This window comes from Lemur catta, chromosome 14, assembly GCF_020740605.2.
Source record: "Lemur catta isolate mLemCat1 chromosome 14, mLemCat1.pri, whole genome shotgun sequence".
Classification (NCBI taxonomy): Eukaryota; Metazoa; Chordata; class Mammalia; order Primates; family Lemuridae; genus Lemur; species Lemur catta.
The window spans coordinates 31,916,827-31,934,053 of record NC_059141.1 but is presented as its reverse complement, the minus strand read 5'-3'; the positions used below and the strand labels follow the sequence as shown (position 1 = coordinate 31,934,053).

General features: G+C 40.7%; 1 protein-coding gene across 3 annotated transcripts in view; it reads right to left on the bottom strand.

The window, feature by feature from the left end:
• Nucleotides 1–4,120: 4,120 nt before the first annotated feature.
• Nucleotides 4,121–17,227, bottom strand: part of LIPA (lipase A, lysosomal acid type) — a 37,363-nt gene continuing 24,256 nt past the window's right edge. For all 3 annotated transcript variants that reach the window (XM_045567890.1, XM_045567889.1, XM_045567888.1), the window contains 5 exons: nt 16,440–16,576; nt 11,796–11,942; nt 10,838–10,909; nt 5,530–5,601; nt 4,121–4,683 (listed from right to left, as the gene is read on the bottom strand). In XM_045567890.1, coding sequence (XP_045423846.1) covers nt 4,450–4,683; nt 5,530–5,601; nt 10,838–10,909; nt 11,796–11,942; nt 16,440–16,576 — 662 coding nt within the window. In that variant the 3' untranslated portion in view covers nt 4,121–4,449. The remainder of the gene's footprint in view (nt 4,684–5,529; nt 5,602–10,837; nt 10,910–11,795; nt 11,943–16,439; nt 16,577–17,227) is intronic.

The window sequence follows — 17,227 nt, the reverse complement described above, 5'->3', positions numbered from 1 at the left end:
CATGGTTGGAATCATTTCTTTTCTAGTTATTACTAGGGGTCAAATCACTTTTCTGAAAGTACAACAATCAAACCTGTGCATATTTAATACTATCTCAAAGTTAGTTGATACCAACTCATCAAAGACTTTGGATACTGTCCTCCTCCCAAATAAATTAAAGCCTGTCACCAATTACACAGTATCTTTTTTGATGACCTTTATGATTTCTTTTTCCAAAATTAGGTGAGACTGTTTTGACATCTATCTAGTTGAAATAACTATTTCTGGGTACCAGAGGTATGTAGTGTTGTGTAAACATAAGACAAATAGAAATGGAGTGATCTCAATGATAAAAACGTAATCCCTTATTTTAAGGATTTAAGATTAAACACTCAATCTCAGAAAAATCAAGACTATCTAGAATTAAATAGCAAATTACAGCCAGACTGAGAGCAGACATGGGTTAGTGTAAGTTGCAAGGTACGTATCTCCACAGGAGGAGTTGATGTTGGCAGGGGTTATTGAAGCTGCATTTATGTGGCATTTTACAAAAGACTCAGAAAACATTAGTCAACCATACCCAAAACAGTAGGAGATGCCCATGAAGAATGTGGGGAAGTTAGCTCCCCAAGACACACCCTTGATGTGCTTATTAACCCAGACACTGATGCATATTTGGTTTTAAACACTTTATATTTTTGATCCATCCACGTCACATATAAGTGGACACTTCTGATATTGCTGGAACTCTCATTAACGTCTCTAAAACATTTAAAGCATATAAAATCATCCCTACTAAAAGGCATACCATTGCCTATAAAGCAGAGAAAACAGTACTTGCCTTGCCTATCATAGGGGTTGTTGCAAAGATCAAAGCTTTATCAGAAGGTCTTAAAACCCCAGAAACACAATGTAAAAGGCAAAGTATTATTTTTAGTAACACTAACACAATTGGGCAGAGAAAGAGTTTTACTTTCTCACTCTGGCAATTAACTTGAAATCCGTACCTAGCACAACACAATAAAATACTCTTGAATGACTTTTTTAAAAAAATCAGAATAATTAATACCCAATGTTGCCTTTCAGGCATCACAATAGAGCAGAGTGGTTTCTATTTTCAAAACGTCTCCATATGTTAAAACATAAATGACAAGAGATCAAATTACAGTATATTTTAAATGTTTACATTTTTAACATTAACACTTTTAAGATACACACACACAGAATAATCATTACTGGGAGATAATCTCACTAGTCTAAATTTCAGCTCTTAATAAGCATGAGGCCTGGGTTAAAACCTCCACCCACCACCCAGCCCTCATCCACATCCCAGGTTCTGATCACTCATTCACCTATTAGGAAAATTTTTATTTTCCTGTCATATTTGGAGAACTGCTATTTCTTGAACACTTTTCAGATGTTATCCATTAGGCAAGAATTATCATAATCCTGGATAGAAATAACCACAGCTATGGTTGGCTTTACCCTTCATCAAATTGCCAACTAGCTTATAAAGCAACCAAGTTCTCTGTCTTTTGTAGAGGAGGGCACTAGAGAACGCTTCCTTGTAAAAAGGTAAGCAGTAGGGAACTAGGGAAGATTTGCCAACAAAGCCAAGAGTGCCCTCTTGTGGCAAATTAGAAAAAATGCTTTTTCTCCATTCTCAGTTGTGACTTCATTTGGTAGCCCTTCATTTTTGTGTGTAATCTCACTTGCCTGGTTTTTACTTTGTCTTCTTTCTGAACTTTTCTCTGGAGACTCCACTAAAGGTGCAGATGTTACACAGCTGTTCATGCTACAGTTGGATTACACTGATTACTTGCCTCTTGCTCTGGACAGAGCTGCAGAAATCTTTTGTAGCCTCATAATCCTGGCTGCATTCACATAGTTTTGTTTCATCATTGGAGCTTTTTGCTGCAAGAAATCCTGTAACATTTTGGCTCTGTTCTTTTCCAACTGGCTTTGACGTGGCTTATTTTGAGCAGAACACAAATATCTCTACAGTCTTGTAGGGCAAGAAGACTTGCTAATAATCTGCCAACTTGGAACTCTTCCCTGATGTGTGTTTACACAGAAAGATGAAGGGCTACCAAATGAAGTCACAATTAAGAATGAAGAAAAATCATTTTTTAATTTGCCACAAGAGGGCACTCTTGGCCTTGCTGGCAAAAATCTTCCCACGTTCCCTACCACTTTTCTTTTTACAAAGAGCCTTCCTCTATGAAAGGTAGAGAACTTTGCAAGCCAGCTGGACTCTGGCATGCATCCCTTGTTCGCTCCTCAGTCTAATGTCTGGTGTGTGGGAGCCTGGCTGACCATGAGCTTGCAAGGGCATCTCTGAGGGCCTCCCATGGCAACAGCCAAAGCTAGAGAAGCCAAGTCACCTATGGCACCAAAGCCATTCTCCAGCAAGCTCTCTCCCTCTACTGCTAGAAAAAAACAAAATCACCCACTCACTGTCCCTTTTTATCCCTACCCAAGTAGAGTATCTACATCTGGTTGGCCAGATTGCCTTGGTCAAAGGTGAAATAAGGGCTTTGGGGGGGACCTATGTCCAACAAGGAGGGTGGAATTCTCCCTAAGGATGTGCACCTTTTGCATCCAGGACAACTTTACTCTTTTTACAGGTGCCATGAAAAATCTGATTCCAGCATCAGTCCTTAGACTCTCCCAGATGTTACTTGTACATTTACTTCATTTAACTAAATAAAGAAGTCCATCATTTTTCACACATTTTGTCCATCCACATATATTTATTGACTCACCATATTCCAGGCTGTGTTATATTCTGGGTATAAGAGATGAGTAAGACATAGCCTGTGCCCTCAAGCTCACAGAGTAGCGGGAGAGATCATATCGGGCCTCCTATCTATGTTTTGGTGTAATCTGTCTTTGGTGTAATCTGTCTCTGCTGGCTTTGGTTGCCTCATTTGTTCAAGGGGGGAGTTGGATGGACAGTCCTTGAATCCATGGGCCTGCCTGCAGCCAGCCACTCCACGCAGATGTGGGTAATCACTGCCTAGTCTCCACTCACAGCCTCACGAACGTGGACCACGTTCACAGATAACGTTCAAAGCCAGCGTTTGCAAACCATGCCATTCTCTCCTCCCCATGGAAGAGGAACAGACATTCATGAGCAGTATCAGTGAGGTTTACAAGGAGGACAGAGGAAGGGGAGATGAGACAGGAAAGCATAAGTCCTGCCAAGAGAGGAAAGGAGGAAGAGAAGAATAGAATGGCTATTAAATAAAGGACAAAACTCACACACAAAATCCTTCAAGCCTATGAAGCTCACTGGGTTTTATTGAAAAGTTTAAGTAAGACTCTTTAAATGTTACAAAGAATTATTCTGCCTCTACATGTTAGCCAATATCAAGTATTGTTATTGCAACTAAAGTAACTATAACAAGAAAACATATCAATTGTCATTTTGTCCATCAGACAGTTTTGTAAAGAAACAATGCTGCAGGAGAAGCAAATGAGTATAGGCTTCCCACCATGGGGGTGCAAAGCAAATGTATGAAAAATATGGACACATGTAAAACTAAAAAACAAAATGAATCCCTGAGCTGAGGTTTCATCTGAAAACAATCATGTTCACATTTCATTTGAGTGAAAATGACCTAGGACACTTCTCATGGGCAACCACAGGGCTTTGGCTTCACACAGATGTCACCACTGAGCTATAGCAGCTGGTTTAAGGAGTACATTAACCTCAGGAAAAGTAATGGTATAGTCTCCCCACAGGACTTTTCTTCTCAGACAAGTGGAATTATGGTCTGCCATAAAATTTAGAGTTCATGAACACAGATGGCTGAGTGTATCAGTCTTCAAGCAATTTAAAACACAGTTTCTTTTTTTTAAATCAGTGCAATTTGTTTTTGAAAATTCCAGCAAATTATTTGGCTTGGCCTGAGCAATTTAAACATGTGCTAAATAGCAGCTGTCACAGTTAGGTTTGACAAAATTCATTATGGAATCTTTTATTACTTGCACGGCTATCACTGGATTTGACAATGCACCTACTGCATGAAAACATGAAAAAAAAAAGTCATTCAGATCCCTAGATACAAGACCATTAGACTGGAGAGCCCTTTAAGGCAAAGAGATGAACTGAGCTCATGTGTTAATTTGTCCTGTGTGTGGGTAAAAAGTCAATATAGGATATTTTCAGCATAAACAGAATGGTTATAATGACCTTTTCACGTATCTGTGATATTTTTAAAAAACTTAAAGAGACAACACTACGGCTGAGACATTATTTCCATATTCAGCCATAATTAAACAAAAAATAGCTAGGGTGTTTCTAATTCTAACTAGAGGGAACAGGGTATCTTCAACATCATAATTTTCTTGGCTATGAAAATATAAAAGACTTGGGAAAGGAAAACAAGCATTTTACAGAAATGAAACAAACACATTTTCGCATGACTGAATCACTGACTCGTTGGTATATTTCCCAATTGGCTTTCACGGATATTTCCTCATTAGATTAATAATTTCATTATACAGCCGCCAAGGGGCATCCAAGCCCCAGATAAAGTCGAGATGCTCCCAGTCAGGAATGCGTTTGTGGTACACCAAGTTGGTAATCTCGGTCAGCAAGATACTGATGTCACCGACGTCCGCGAGCGAGTCGTGACTGCCACTCCAGACAGCAGTCGGCACAAGCATGTCTTTCACATTGTACACGGGAGGGTAACTCTACAATAAAAAGGAGCCACGTCACATTAAGCACAATCTCTGCTAAACATTGTCTAGTAAGTTTAATCTACGGATACGAGACTAAATTTTGAAAATCCTTATCAGCATACGTTTTGAGTTATCATCACCAGAACAAAAAAGAAATCTAACCCCAAATGAAAGAATACTAAGAGAACACCCTAGCTCTGGAGCTGCTACTGTACGCTGGGCACAACAAGTGCTTACTCCCCAGTGAGGAAGGTGTAGTTCTCCCTGGCTGGTAGATGCAAAGCAGTCGAACCAAGTGGTTGGAAGGGGCTTTGGAGTCATACCCTCCTACCTTCTCCCTTTGGGTGCTAAGACAAGCCACAGAAATTCTACAAGCCTCAGTTTCCTCATCTTTAAGTCAGAGATAATCATATCTATGTCACAGGGACATTCTGAGGAAAAAAAAAAAAAACATGGGCAGAGTATCTCAACACTTAGTGCATTTAACACTCAAAAAATGATAATTTTGTTTGTACAGGGAAAAAGAGGCTTAAGCAACGTAATTTAGCCAAGACTCCACAGCTACCGGGTAACAGACCTAGTACTGTCTGAATCTGAAGTCTGTGTTCACTATCACCTGAATGACACATGACAGTGACGGTTTTTACTTAGAGCTGGGGAAAGAAGAGAGGGGGCCTAGTCCACAACAGCAACCGCAAAGCTTGGGTTATTTTGGGATGGACTGAGGGGAAGAAAAGACTATCTAGTCAACTCTCCCAAACACTTCCCACAGCACCTGAGCTCGACCAGAATCCTGGTAGGCCGGCTTCGTTGATGAGTTTTTGGGGCCCCCTTTAATTAAAAGACTGAACATTTTACCTGGTTGTAATGAAAGTAATTCTTGGCACTGCTTCCCCAGTCAAAGGCTTGAAACTTTTGGTATCTAATGTTCTACAAATAATTGGGAAAAAAAAGTTATTTGACACAGAAGTTTACGATAATATCATCGGTTGTTGGAGCTAGCCATATCCTCAGAAATCAATTTTATACTAATATCCAGATTTACTCTTCATTTCCAAACCATTATTTAAAATAAAATGCCATTGTTTTGTTCTTCTTTACTAAATGACTCAATTTCTCATTGTATGATTGGAAGGTAGCTACTACCCTGATATAAGATATGCTTTAAATTATACTTATCCATTGCATAAAATTCTACTGTTTGATATAATAAAAGTGTGGCATTACATACTACTGGGGATTGCTACATGATAAATGTTTAGCATCTGCTTTTGCCATTTCAAATGACAGATACTAAATACATGTGGCATATTTACCAGAGAACAAAATATGGATTTTCAGCACCTGTTGGCACATCTGTTCCTCATCTCTAATTGTCAGTGAAAATATGTCAGTGCAAACTATTCTGCCACTGCACACAGACATCAGTTCCTCACTTTGTCATATGTCTTTCAGCATTCACATAAAGCACCAGGACTGAGTGTAGAATAAAAATGAAAAACTTGCCTATAGCTCAAAATGAACTTCTAAACTTAACTTTTGTGCTCAGAGTCACTTAGGACTTCAAGCTACCCATTTGAAAAGGCATTTCAAAAAAAGGGAAGTGTGAAGAACATTATTTATAGTAACAAAAACAAAAGCCTGGAAATAAGCTAAAGTCCAATAATAGATATTTGGGTAAATAGAACATATTACACATCAATATACACAGTATGCCACTGTCATAAGTATAAATAAAATAAAAACAGAAAACTGTTTACAAATGATTTTTATAAATAATACTAAGTGGAAAAGTCCAAAAATGAAATTGAATATGCACTAAAATTATATTTCTATAATAATCATATGTAGATAAAGATCAGGAGGAAAAGCTTATAGTATTAGGGTATAGACAGTTTTATGGTGATATTTCAAAAACTATTTTTAGGTCTTGAATGGTAATTAAAATGTAAATAGGTTCAGCTTTTCTAAAATACAATATGTATCAAAAGTCTTAAAAGATATGCCTACCCTCTTCCCACTAAGTCTATTCCTATGAATGTATCATCCTAAGAAAATCTGCCTAATGTATAAGGACATATCTATAATATATGAGTGTTTATTCCAGGATGGTTTGCGATTGCAGAAAAAGTATCATTGCAATATATATATACACATACAAAAAATAAAATTCAAACAACAGAAAACTGTCCTTTATTATAAATATTAATAATCTAAAAATTTAGTAACTGACCTAGAGAGGCGTTCTTTATTATGGCAGAGTCTGTGCCCCAGTGCCCATTCTTGCTTTCTTCCTTCCTTTAATAGAATCCCTAAAGCTTCTGCTAAGCCCATGGCTGCAGCATAGAAACCACCTCCTCATCCTCCTGTGAGCAGCTAGGCTGTGGCCATACTGCTCGTTTTTGCGTAATCTCCTTCATGCAAAGCCACTTGCCCTGGGCTTCCTCTCTCCCTCCTGCCCGTAGGCTGGAAGAGGCATGAAGGTGACCTAGCTTCCACCAGACAAAAAAGGACAGCACCCCAAGGATGGCAGAGCTACAGTGTGGAGGGAACGGGGTCCCTGCATGACCCCATGGGGCACAGCCACACCACTATCCTCGACCACCAGCCCGGGCCACTGCTCTCTGGACTGTATTATGAGAAAGAAAGAAACTAGTTATTGAGCAGCTGTATTTTGGAGTCTCTGTTATAGCAGTTTAGCCTGTATCTAACAAACACAATGCTGTTTCATTCAATGAAAATTTATTAAAAAGTCCATGCAGTATGATCCTACTTTTGTAACAGAAATGATTATAACAAAAACTTATAAGATTATACCAAAATATTAATAGTGCTTATTGCTGGGTTTTAGACATCCAAGTGATTTTTCTTTCACTCACATATGTTCTACAATTTCATAAAACATATTACAGGTATAATAAAAATTAGACTGTCCTTTTTACTGGGTTTTAAAAAGCCTACAAAATTTACATTTTTGGGTATTTTTAAGCAAGAGGTTTCAAACAATAGAGGACATCATAATCTGCTAAGGTACTTATTAAAATGCAGATGCCAGGGACACACCCCAGGAATTCAGATTTTCAACAGGTCTTGGAGAGGCCCAAGAATCTGTATTTTCAACAGCACATTACGTAGTTCGGAGCAACACTGTAACAATAGGTTGGGACCAGCCTTCTTCAAACAGGAGTGAGTGCCTGGGCTCTGGGCGGGGCTAGCCAGAGGGTGAGCGATAACAAGAGTCTTGGCTCTCGGGAACTCTGAACCTCATCAGGATTATAAAGAGAATAGGAAGATTAGCAAAATAAGTTTGAAAGCCCAGTAAAGAACTAGGTTTTGGAATTGTTAACAAACAAATGCTAACTATTTAAGCAAAAAGTAAATTTGTAAATGTACTGTGAATAAAATGGCCCATAAGGGCACCCCCAAAACTCATACCATGGAAGCCTTCACACGCCATACCTAACAGAAACTTCTCCCACAGGCACTAGGGCTGCCTCTCGGAGCCACACGCAGCCGGTACTGGAGTGGAAGCCCCTTGCCTACAGCCCACAGGAGGGAGAGCCCAGGGGAAGACCCTGTAAAACAGCTGCACAAAGCAACCATTTTATGGACAAAGGAGTGTCACAGTGAGCAAAAGGGCAGAGGGCCAGGCTTCTTTCTGCAGTGAATCTGTGCTTTGCAGACATTCATGAGGCATGTTCCAGGGCATGTGACCTAAAGCCACAAGGTCACAACTGGGCCAGAAAGCAGAGCTCTGGACCTCAGCCTGCAGCCTTTGACCCTGGCCAGCTGCTCCAAAAAAGAGGCTGGAACAAGAGCAGAAGCCTGGACTGTAGCTGATCCCATGGCTCGACCGCACACCCCATGCCCTGGGGGGGCCTGGGACAGGGAGGGTGAAGTCACAGCAGTGTGTAATATGACAGTCTCAGGACAGCCTTGGTCTCGACATTGCCAAGGGCCCCGGAAAGCCTGGGTCTGGTGGTCATTTGCACTTGGCTCAGGCGTGCAGTGTACCACACGCGGCTGCTGGGGGTCACCAAGCTCAGCATCTGCCTCCAGCCTGGCTTGGTCGCCCTGCATGCATCTCTGGGAGTGCACTAACTCCTCAGGAGACAGAAATTGAGCCTTTTTGGAAAATGTCCATTAGGTAAGAGGTTGCAGGTATACTCAAAATGTAGGGGAATTCTGGTGATATACCAGATATATATACCAGATATATATACCAAGTGACTCTAAACAGAAATGTGACTGAGGAGAAAGCAGAGACCTGAATGAATGTGAAGATTTCTGAAGGTTTCGGGGCACCCCTTAAGTGGTGAGGGTGGGCTGTCCAGCACACCATGGACTACATGCCTTCCAGATGCCCCTCTTCTAAGGCGCAGCAAAGTCTGTCCCTGAGGGATTAGCATTAAACATTCAGCCTTCTGGTCACTACAGTGAGCCTCAGGCCAGGCTCTTCCTAGTTCCTTAGAGATGAGCCCCGGGGAGAGGTGAACTATCCACTCCCCAGACAAAGTTCCTGGGGCAACTGAGGAAGGACACTAAAGCATCAGAATGTTCCAGATCAGTGACTCCCAAACCTGGTCAGGCAAAGAATCTACCAGGCAGATTTTTTAAAAAATACAGATTCTCAGGAATAAAAAGAAATCGACTACTGATATATACAACATGTATGAATCTCAAAATAACTATGCTGAGTAGAAGAAGCCAGACAAAAACGAGTATATACTGTATGACTGAACTTACACAAATTCTAGAAAATGCAAGTTAACCTACAGTGACAGAGGGCAGATCAGTTGTTGCTCAGGGAGGGAGGGGAGAGGCCAGGAGGGAGGTGTTACAAAGGGACAGGAGGGAACTTCTGGGGGAAATGGACACATTCACTACCTTGATTGTGACAATGGGCTCACAAGTGGACATGAGTGTCCAAATACATCAACTTGCACACTGTAAGTATTATATGCCACGTATGCTTCAATAAAGTTGTTAAAAAATATAAAAGTATAGTTTCTCCCATTCAAATGATTGGGATACAGAAGTCTTTGTTTTTATAAGCCTAGATGGTAGCCAACCCAACAGTTCTGCAACAAACCCAGCTCCCATTACTTTTTTAAAGCAATATTTTATCAAAAAGTATACTTTTAAAAGCAATTCAATGATTCTGATGCAAGCAGTGACTGTTGGGTGTTTGGAAATTACTATCTAAGACACCTATAACATCTTGGTTTAGAGTTTAAACACTGAGTTATTTCAAATTTAAAATGAAGTTAGCTGGGGAAAAAATGTACTAAAATATGTCCTGAGGCAGACATAAGTCACGGACATATTGTAAGATGGAAAAAGAAAAGCAAGTTGTAAAATAGTAAGGAGAAAATTAATTAGTCCATTTCTACATCTACTATGTCTATCTATATCTTAAACTGCTTTTTTTTGAAATGCATGGAACGATATACAGCAAGAGGGGTACAGCAGAATGGAGAGACACTTACTATCTCTGGATCCGCATTTCTTATCTCTGTGTAGGGCTGGAGAATGATTTTATGCTCATTTTAAGATAATTTTTTTTTGCCTAGATGTAATTTCTAAATTTTCTAGAATGAACATGCATTATTTATGTGATAAAATCATCAAAACTATATTTTAAAAGTTAGTGGCTCCCATTTATGTCCGTGATCGGCTTAGCTCTAGTTAATCCACTGATGTGCCAAGCATATTGTGCTCGGGAGTTAATGCTGAAACAGCAGTTCCTACCTCCAAAGCTGCTCTAAAGTCATGCTTTATGAAGCAACACAGAAATAAAATAAATCTAGGATTCAGTGAAAGACAGATGAAGAGGAGAGGAAGGGGGAAAATGGAAAGGAAGGAAGGGAGGGATATAGAGTATAAATCTAAAACTGAAGGAGGGAGGAGGGAAGGGGGAAAAAGTCAACCCTGACAGCTGTCGGGTGAGCCTGTCTTTGGTGTGCCCCACCAAGGATAACAAAAGCAACACAAACACAAACACAACGACAAGAACTCAGGACTCTGGGGAAGAAAACCAGATCATATCTGTAAGCAGATTGTCTTTCTATTTGGGAAGGGTTGGCAGAGGGGTGCTTCACGGAACCCACAGACCTTTCTAATGTGCATTTTACATGAACCACAACTGCACTCCTAGAACACCTACCTGGCTCCAGTGTAAAGCGTTCTGCACAGAAGTCCCGGCAGGAGCATGTGTTGTATACACATCTATTCTCGACTGCAAAATAAATACGTTGAAATAAAGAATGAAAGTAGAATTAAGGTGACAGTGATAATAAACATTATAGTTTTTCCTTCAAAGCATTAAAACTACAGAGCCATAACCTCAAATATATAAGATCTGGAGTAGAAGAAATTCTTTGACTATAAATACATCCTATAAAAACACATACCACCATACACATAGAGTACATATGAAAGAAATGCAACAGTATGGTAAGCATAAGGCCATATGCGTTGAGCTTACATGTCATTTTTATTTTCTTCTTCATGCTTTCCTGAACTTCCAAAATGTTATATATATAACAATCACACCTTGCTTTCATTATCAGAAAAAATATGTATATCATTTAAAATTTTTTTTCCAGAGCCTTCATTCCAGAATTGTAAAACCTGTTTTCAAAATGCAACACTACAAACTACAAATATATTTAGAAACACAAGCATATTGCCAGCTGAGGTTTTACATTTTATTAAATAAATAAACAAGCACGTGGATGTGTGCATGTGTATCTATAGATATGTATGTGTGTAAATGGCCATTCCAAATTTAAACACACATCCAGTAATTTTTTAAAAGAAGCAAATCACTAGAATAAATATAAATATTATATCAAACTGTGACAGATCTCCTCATTCAACAGTCTCCATACAGGTACGACGTCGGAAGTTGGCAGCAACTAGCTTGAGGGCAGCAGCAGATGGTGCAGAATTCTAGGCACCTACCAGAGTTGATTCTTGTGCCTTTTAAATGAAAGATCCTCCAGAGCTCTGATGAGGTCGTCTGGCCTCTCCCACATCATCCAACACAAATAACCACACATTCACAAATAAAATAAAAATCACTGGAATTTTAAATCAAGCCTTATCATAAACATACATACCATATTTAAATTTCTCTCATTAAATCCACATATAACAAAAAACAGATTTCCACAAAGCTCCTTCAGAATGACACGAGTGCAAACGTGGGTAGCCAGCCACTTCAACACCGCACTCTGTGTAAAAAATTCCTTGTCCCCAAATAAGTCCTGCAAAATAAAAAGAAACGCAAGAATATTTCAGTACTTCCTTTTGGTGCAGGGCCTCCGTGACCCACCTCAGAAGCAGAGACACGTGCCAAGTGTCTCCACACACGGCCTCAGGAGCAAAGGCAACCAGTGGACATTCAAACTGGATACTTATGAAATAAGCTTATTAAGGCAAAAACCACACATTACAGATGTGGATTTAAATTCTCAAAATTAAAAGAAGAAGGCAGAAAACCAAATAAACTTACAGTGGACTTCTACAGTGGGAAAGAGCTTAATGACCCCTCATCCCAGGGCCAGCCCCAAACAGTTTTCATCTCACTCTGGGAACAGCTGAGGGGTGACTGACCGGCAATGCCTGCCGGGTGTGTAGGCATCTAACTCGATTCTACTGGCCAGTGGCCCAAATCCAGTCCACTACCTGTTGTTGGTTTTTTCTTAAAACATTTTATTGTGGGAGAAGATCCATAACATGAAATTTACCATTTTAACCATTTTTAAGTGTTCGGTTCAATGGCATTAAGTACACTCACATTGTTGTGCAACTATCACCACTATTTATCTCTAGAACTTTTTCATCTTCTTAAACTGAAACTCCATACCCACTAAACACTAATTCCCCATTCTCCTCTCCCCAGCACTGAATGTTTTTATAAATAAAGAAATAAAGTATTATTAGAACACAGCCACACTCATCTCTCTACATACTGTCTCTGATTGCTTTCATGCTGTAATGGCAGAGTGGTGTAGTCACAAAAGGGACCAAATGGCCCACAAAGCCGAATATATTTACTATCTGGTCCTATGATATCATAAAATATATATTTGGTCTTTGATTCTGTTTCCTGGCATACAGCTCCTAAAATCTTTAGAATCTCCAAAGAGATGTCTTTTTGTACAGTAATAATCAGCTCATGGCTAGCAGCCCTTAGGTAGCTTCAGGATGGGATCCAAGGTGCCATTACAGGGTTAGGACTTTCAGCCCCACACCCTGACTTCCGAGGAAGGGAGAGGTGGGCTGAAGGTTAAGTTCATGGCCAATAGTTTAATCAATCATGCCTATGTAACAAAGCCACCATAAAAACCCAAAAGGACTGGGTGGAGAGAGCTTCTAGATGGCTGAATATGTGCAGGTTCCTGGAGGGTGGCATGCCCAGAAGAGCATGGAAGCTCCAAACCCTTTCCCCATACCTCACCTTATGTAGCTCTTCATCTGTATCCTTTGTAAGACCCTTTAAAATAAACCAGTACATGTGTTTCTCTGAGTTCTATGAGCCACTCCAGGAAACTAATCAAACCTAAAGAGGGGATCATGGGAACTCCAACTTGAAGCTAGTCAGTCAAACGTTCCAGAGGCCCAGACTTGCAACGGGTTTCTGAAGTAGGGGGGGCATCGAGCCCTCAAACTGCGGGATCTGACACTATCTCCAGGTAGATAGTGTCTTAATTAAATAAGAGGATACTGAGATGGTGTCACTGCAGAACTCAATGTTTGTTGGTGTGGACAAAGCCTCCATATTTGGTCACAGAACTCTTCTGTTTGTGTTGATTGTCAGTGTGTGGTGTGAGAACAGAGGGAAACATGGTTTGAATTTTTCCAAACAGGCCCTTTACAGAAAAACTTTGCCAACCCCTAGCCTACATTGCTCCTAACGAATGGCCACTGAACCTGTGCACAAGTACTTCCAGGGCAACCACTACATTCTCAAGGCAGATCTTCACAAACTTGTGCAATAGGAAACAGGAAAAAGATCTCACTTACACTGAACCTTTATAATGTTGTTCATTTCTACCCTCTGGAGGGAAAAGTAGAAATAAAAAAAACTCAAATCCCCACAAAGGCAGTTTTATGGGTTGAATTGTCTTCCCTAAAAAAGATACATTGAAGCCCTAACCCCCAGTATCTCAGAATGACCTCACTTGGAGATAGGGTCTTTTAGAGGAATCAAAGTAAAAAGAGGTTATTAGAGGTGGGCCCTTATGCAATATTGCTGGTGTCCCTACAGGAAGGAGAAATCTGAACACAGAGACAGGCATGCATGCAGGAAAAATACCATGCAAAAATGAAGGCAGAAATCCAGGTAATGCTTCTATAAGCCAAGAAATGCCAAACATCTCCAGCAAACCACTAGACACTACGGGGAGGGCACAGAACAGATTCTTCCTCTCAGACCTAGCAAACTAATACAGGCAGGTATGTAAATATAAATGGAAAAACTGGAAATGGAAGAATGTGATGATGATTAGGGAGTGCTGAGAACCATGATGAACTCACAAGCTCATGCTCAGCCTAACTGCTACTTGCAACCACCACTAATCCATAGGCTTGTGGAGCACAGCTTCCCTTCCCCGCCAAAAAAAAACCAATCAGTTATCAAGATTGCAATGTTAAATATCCCACATTTTAAAAGATGCAACTAATTTAAATGTATAACATTGTCTGGGCCACATTCAATACTTCTTCCAGCAAATTTGGCCCACACATGGACAGCTGGGGTCTCTGTCAAATCGGTATTCTACAAGACAACTCATGAATATCTAAAGACAGATACCAGGTCTCCTCGAATGTTCCTCCTCTCTAGACGAAGCATACTAGCTGGGGAAAACCAGTTAGTAAATACCACACGTAGAGAAGGCCATGAGACATGAAAAGGCACCCACTTGGAAAACTTCTGGCTGTGAGTCTACATAATGGTCTCACATGACAAGTGTGAATATTCTTGAATTTCTCTACTAAAAATGTTAATAGGATGATGCATCATTGACCTAAATCGCAATAAACCACGCTTTCCTTTTGATTGACAAAGGATGTGAAGTTGACCTTGTATTTCAAAACTACTACCCAAACACTCCTATGGCAAACTCTGCTGAAAATTATGTCAATGTAGGACAGTACATATAGAGAAAAATTTGCCTTATACATCTACAGGCCTCCTCATACAACTTTGATATATTTATAACTTATACTTTTGCATTTTGAGGAAGGATTGGAGGGGATACTCTACTTTCACAGAAGCAACATATTTTTCAGAGTAGCTTCAAAGGTTTTACGAACATTCATTCATTCCTGTTTTTACTCTCCTAGTATACTATAAAAGCACCATTGTACGAAACAGTGGTTCCCAAATACCCAACTGTTTAGCCTACATGAGAACTCACATAGGGTGTTTTATAAAAACACAGATCCCTGAGCCCCACTGTAGATTTTACAAAACACTATCTCCAAAGTGGGTAATACACACATTCCTATGACACAGCAATTTCACTTCTCCATATCCACTCTGTGAATATACCCCTAAAAAGGCAAAAAGATGCAGCAACAGCAAATTAGCAACCACCTAAATGTCTACCATAGGAGTCTGGCTATATAAATAGTAGTTCCTTATAATCAAAAACTTACTGTGCAGCAGTTAAAAAGAATGTGGTAGAGTTTTATGTATTAACATGATAGCTCTCCAAGAGTGAAAAATGCAATCTGCAAATCAATATATATAATTGGATACCATCTACATTAAAACAAAACAATATATTTCCCTTGGTACATCTATATGTATATAAATTCACATACAAAGTCTTTAGAAAAAGACCTCAAACTGAGCACTGTGTTTAATTCTGAGAAAGGCACTAGGAGAAGGCTTGGTAGTTGAGGGGTACTTTATTTACAATCTCTGTACTGTTTATAATAAAAATCCATGCTTCTGTCACCCAAGGCTTTAAAAACAAATTTGGTCAGGGGTGGCTATATCTTATCTGCATGTTCTGGTCACTGAAACAGTAAATCCCATATTATGTGAGAGTCAGGCTCTGAGATCAGAGTATAGTCCATATTTCCTGTTAGTCTTTTAAGTGGCCTATGAGATATGTTATAACTTGATTGCAAGTATATAATTCTGTACAGAATTTCATGTGTGTGTAAATGTGTAATACATAAAGCATATGTAATGCATGAACAGATCATCTAGCCTTAGTTGTCTTAAAACTCCTTCTCACGAAAGCTGTTTCCTCCTTAACAAAAGCTTAGGGTCACATAGCTTTAGAGCTAAGCCCTGATGAGGTTACTGGCTTGTGATTTAGGTGCCATATTACAAAATATAACAATAACGGTGTCTCTGGGTGGCCCTCAGTGTGGCTGGGGACCGGCACATGGGAACAGCATGTTTCCTGTGTCCCACATCCTGCCCGCTGCTGGGCACGGGCTCCCCTTACGAAATAAAGGGCAACTCCATGAACGTCTGAACTACTTTCTCACAGGCCTCCCTGCGCTCTCCTCGCGTGGCAGGCAGAGCTGCGCGACCTGCGAACCACGCGCACACGCGGCTCCAGCGCGCCGGTGACTCCCCTGGGTCTGGAAGTGGGGGTGGAGGGGGACCAAGCACCCACTGCTCCACTGATCGCAAAGTGCAGAGAGGGCCCGCACGGCTTCTCCCGCCTGTGGCCAGTTCTTCAGATCTGAGGAGGACACTGTGGGGAGGGGAGAGGGATGCAGGATCCCAATACCTTAAAAAGAAGATCTGGAATTCGTGCTAGTTTGACTAGCGGGCTAGTGGAGAACGCCACTGAAACCACAGGAGCCAGGGCAAAAAACATTTTGATCCTTTTGGCCAGCTCGGGCATCTGTGAAAATGCTATGAAACCTGTGGGAACAAAAGGAAGGCAGGAATTCATCTTCTGGGACTTCCGGCTCAAAAAAGGCAAGGCCGGGCGATCGTGACCCCCGCGGGCGGCGGCCTGAGAACCGGGCAGGCAGCGCTGCCCTCGGGGAGCCACGCGTTTGACACGGGGCCCCCTGAACCGTGTGCGCCAGCACTGAACTTGATTACTAGTAAATCAAGTATTTCTTAAGTGCTTGTTGCAAATCTCAACCTAGATACACACTGGAAGAAATCCAGGTGTGGAGAACCAGAAAGTCTTCCCCGTTCCTTTAACAATGTGAACCAAAGACCGTATTTCTAAGAGCTCCCCACCCCTTCATCCCCCAAAGCCCCTCCAAGAACAATTCACAGACACATCCAAACCACCAAAGACTACAGAGGAGCTCCTGCATTTAGAATCTCCTAGCTTTAAATATCTTTTTACCCTGTCTGAGGTCACTTCTTGCCCCTTGGCCCCAGAATGTCACTTTGGAGAGTAGTAGAGCAAAGGATGCAAGTAGACAAGCATGAGAGAAGGAATATGAATGCAGAAAAATGACTCACTCCATTTTTCTGAGGGTGAGACAGGTTAACCATATATATTGTGACCCTTAAAATCATTCAGACCTCTCATATGGTCTCCTTCTAGGAACG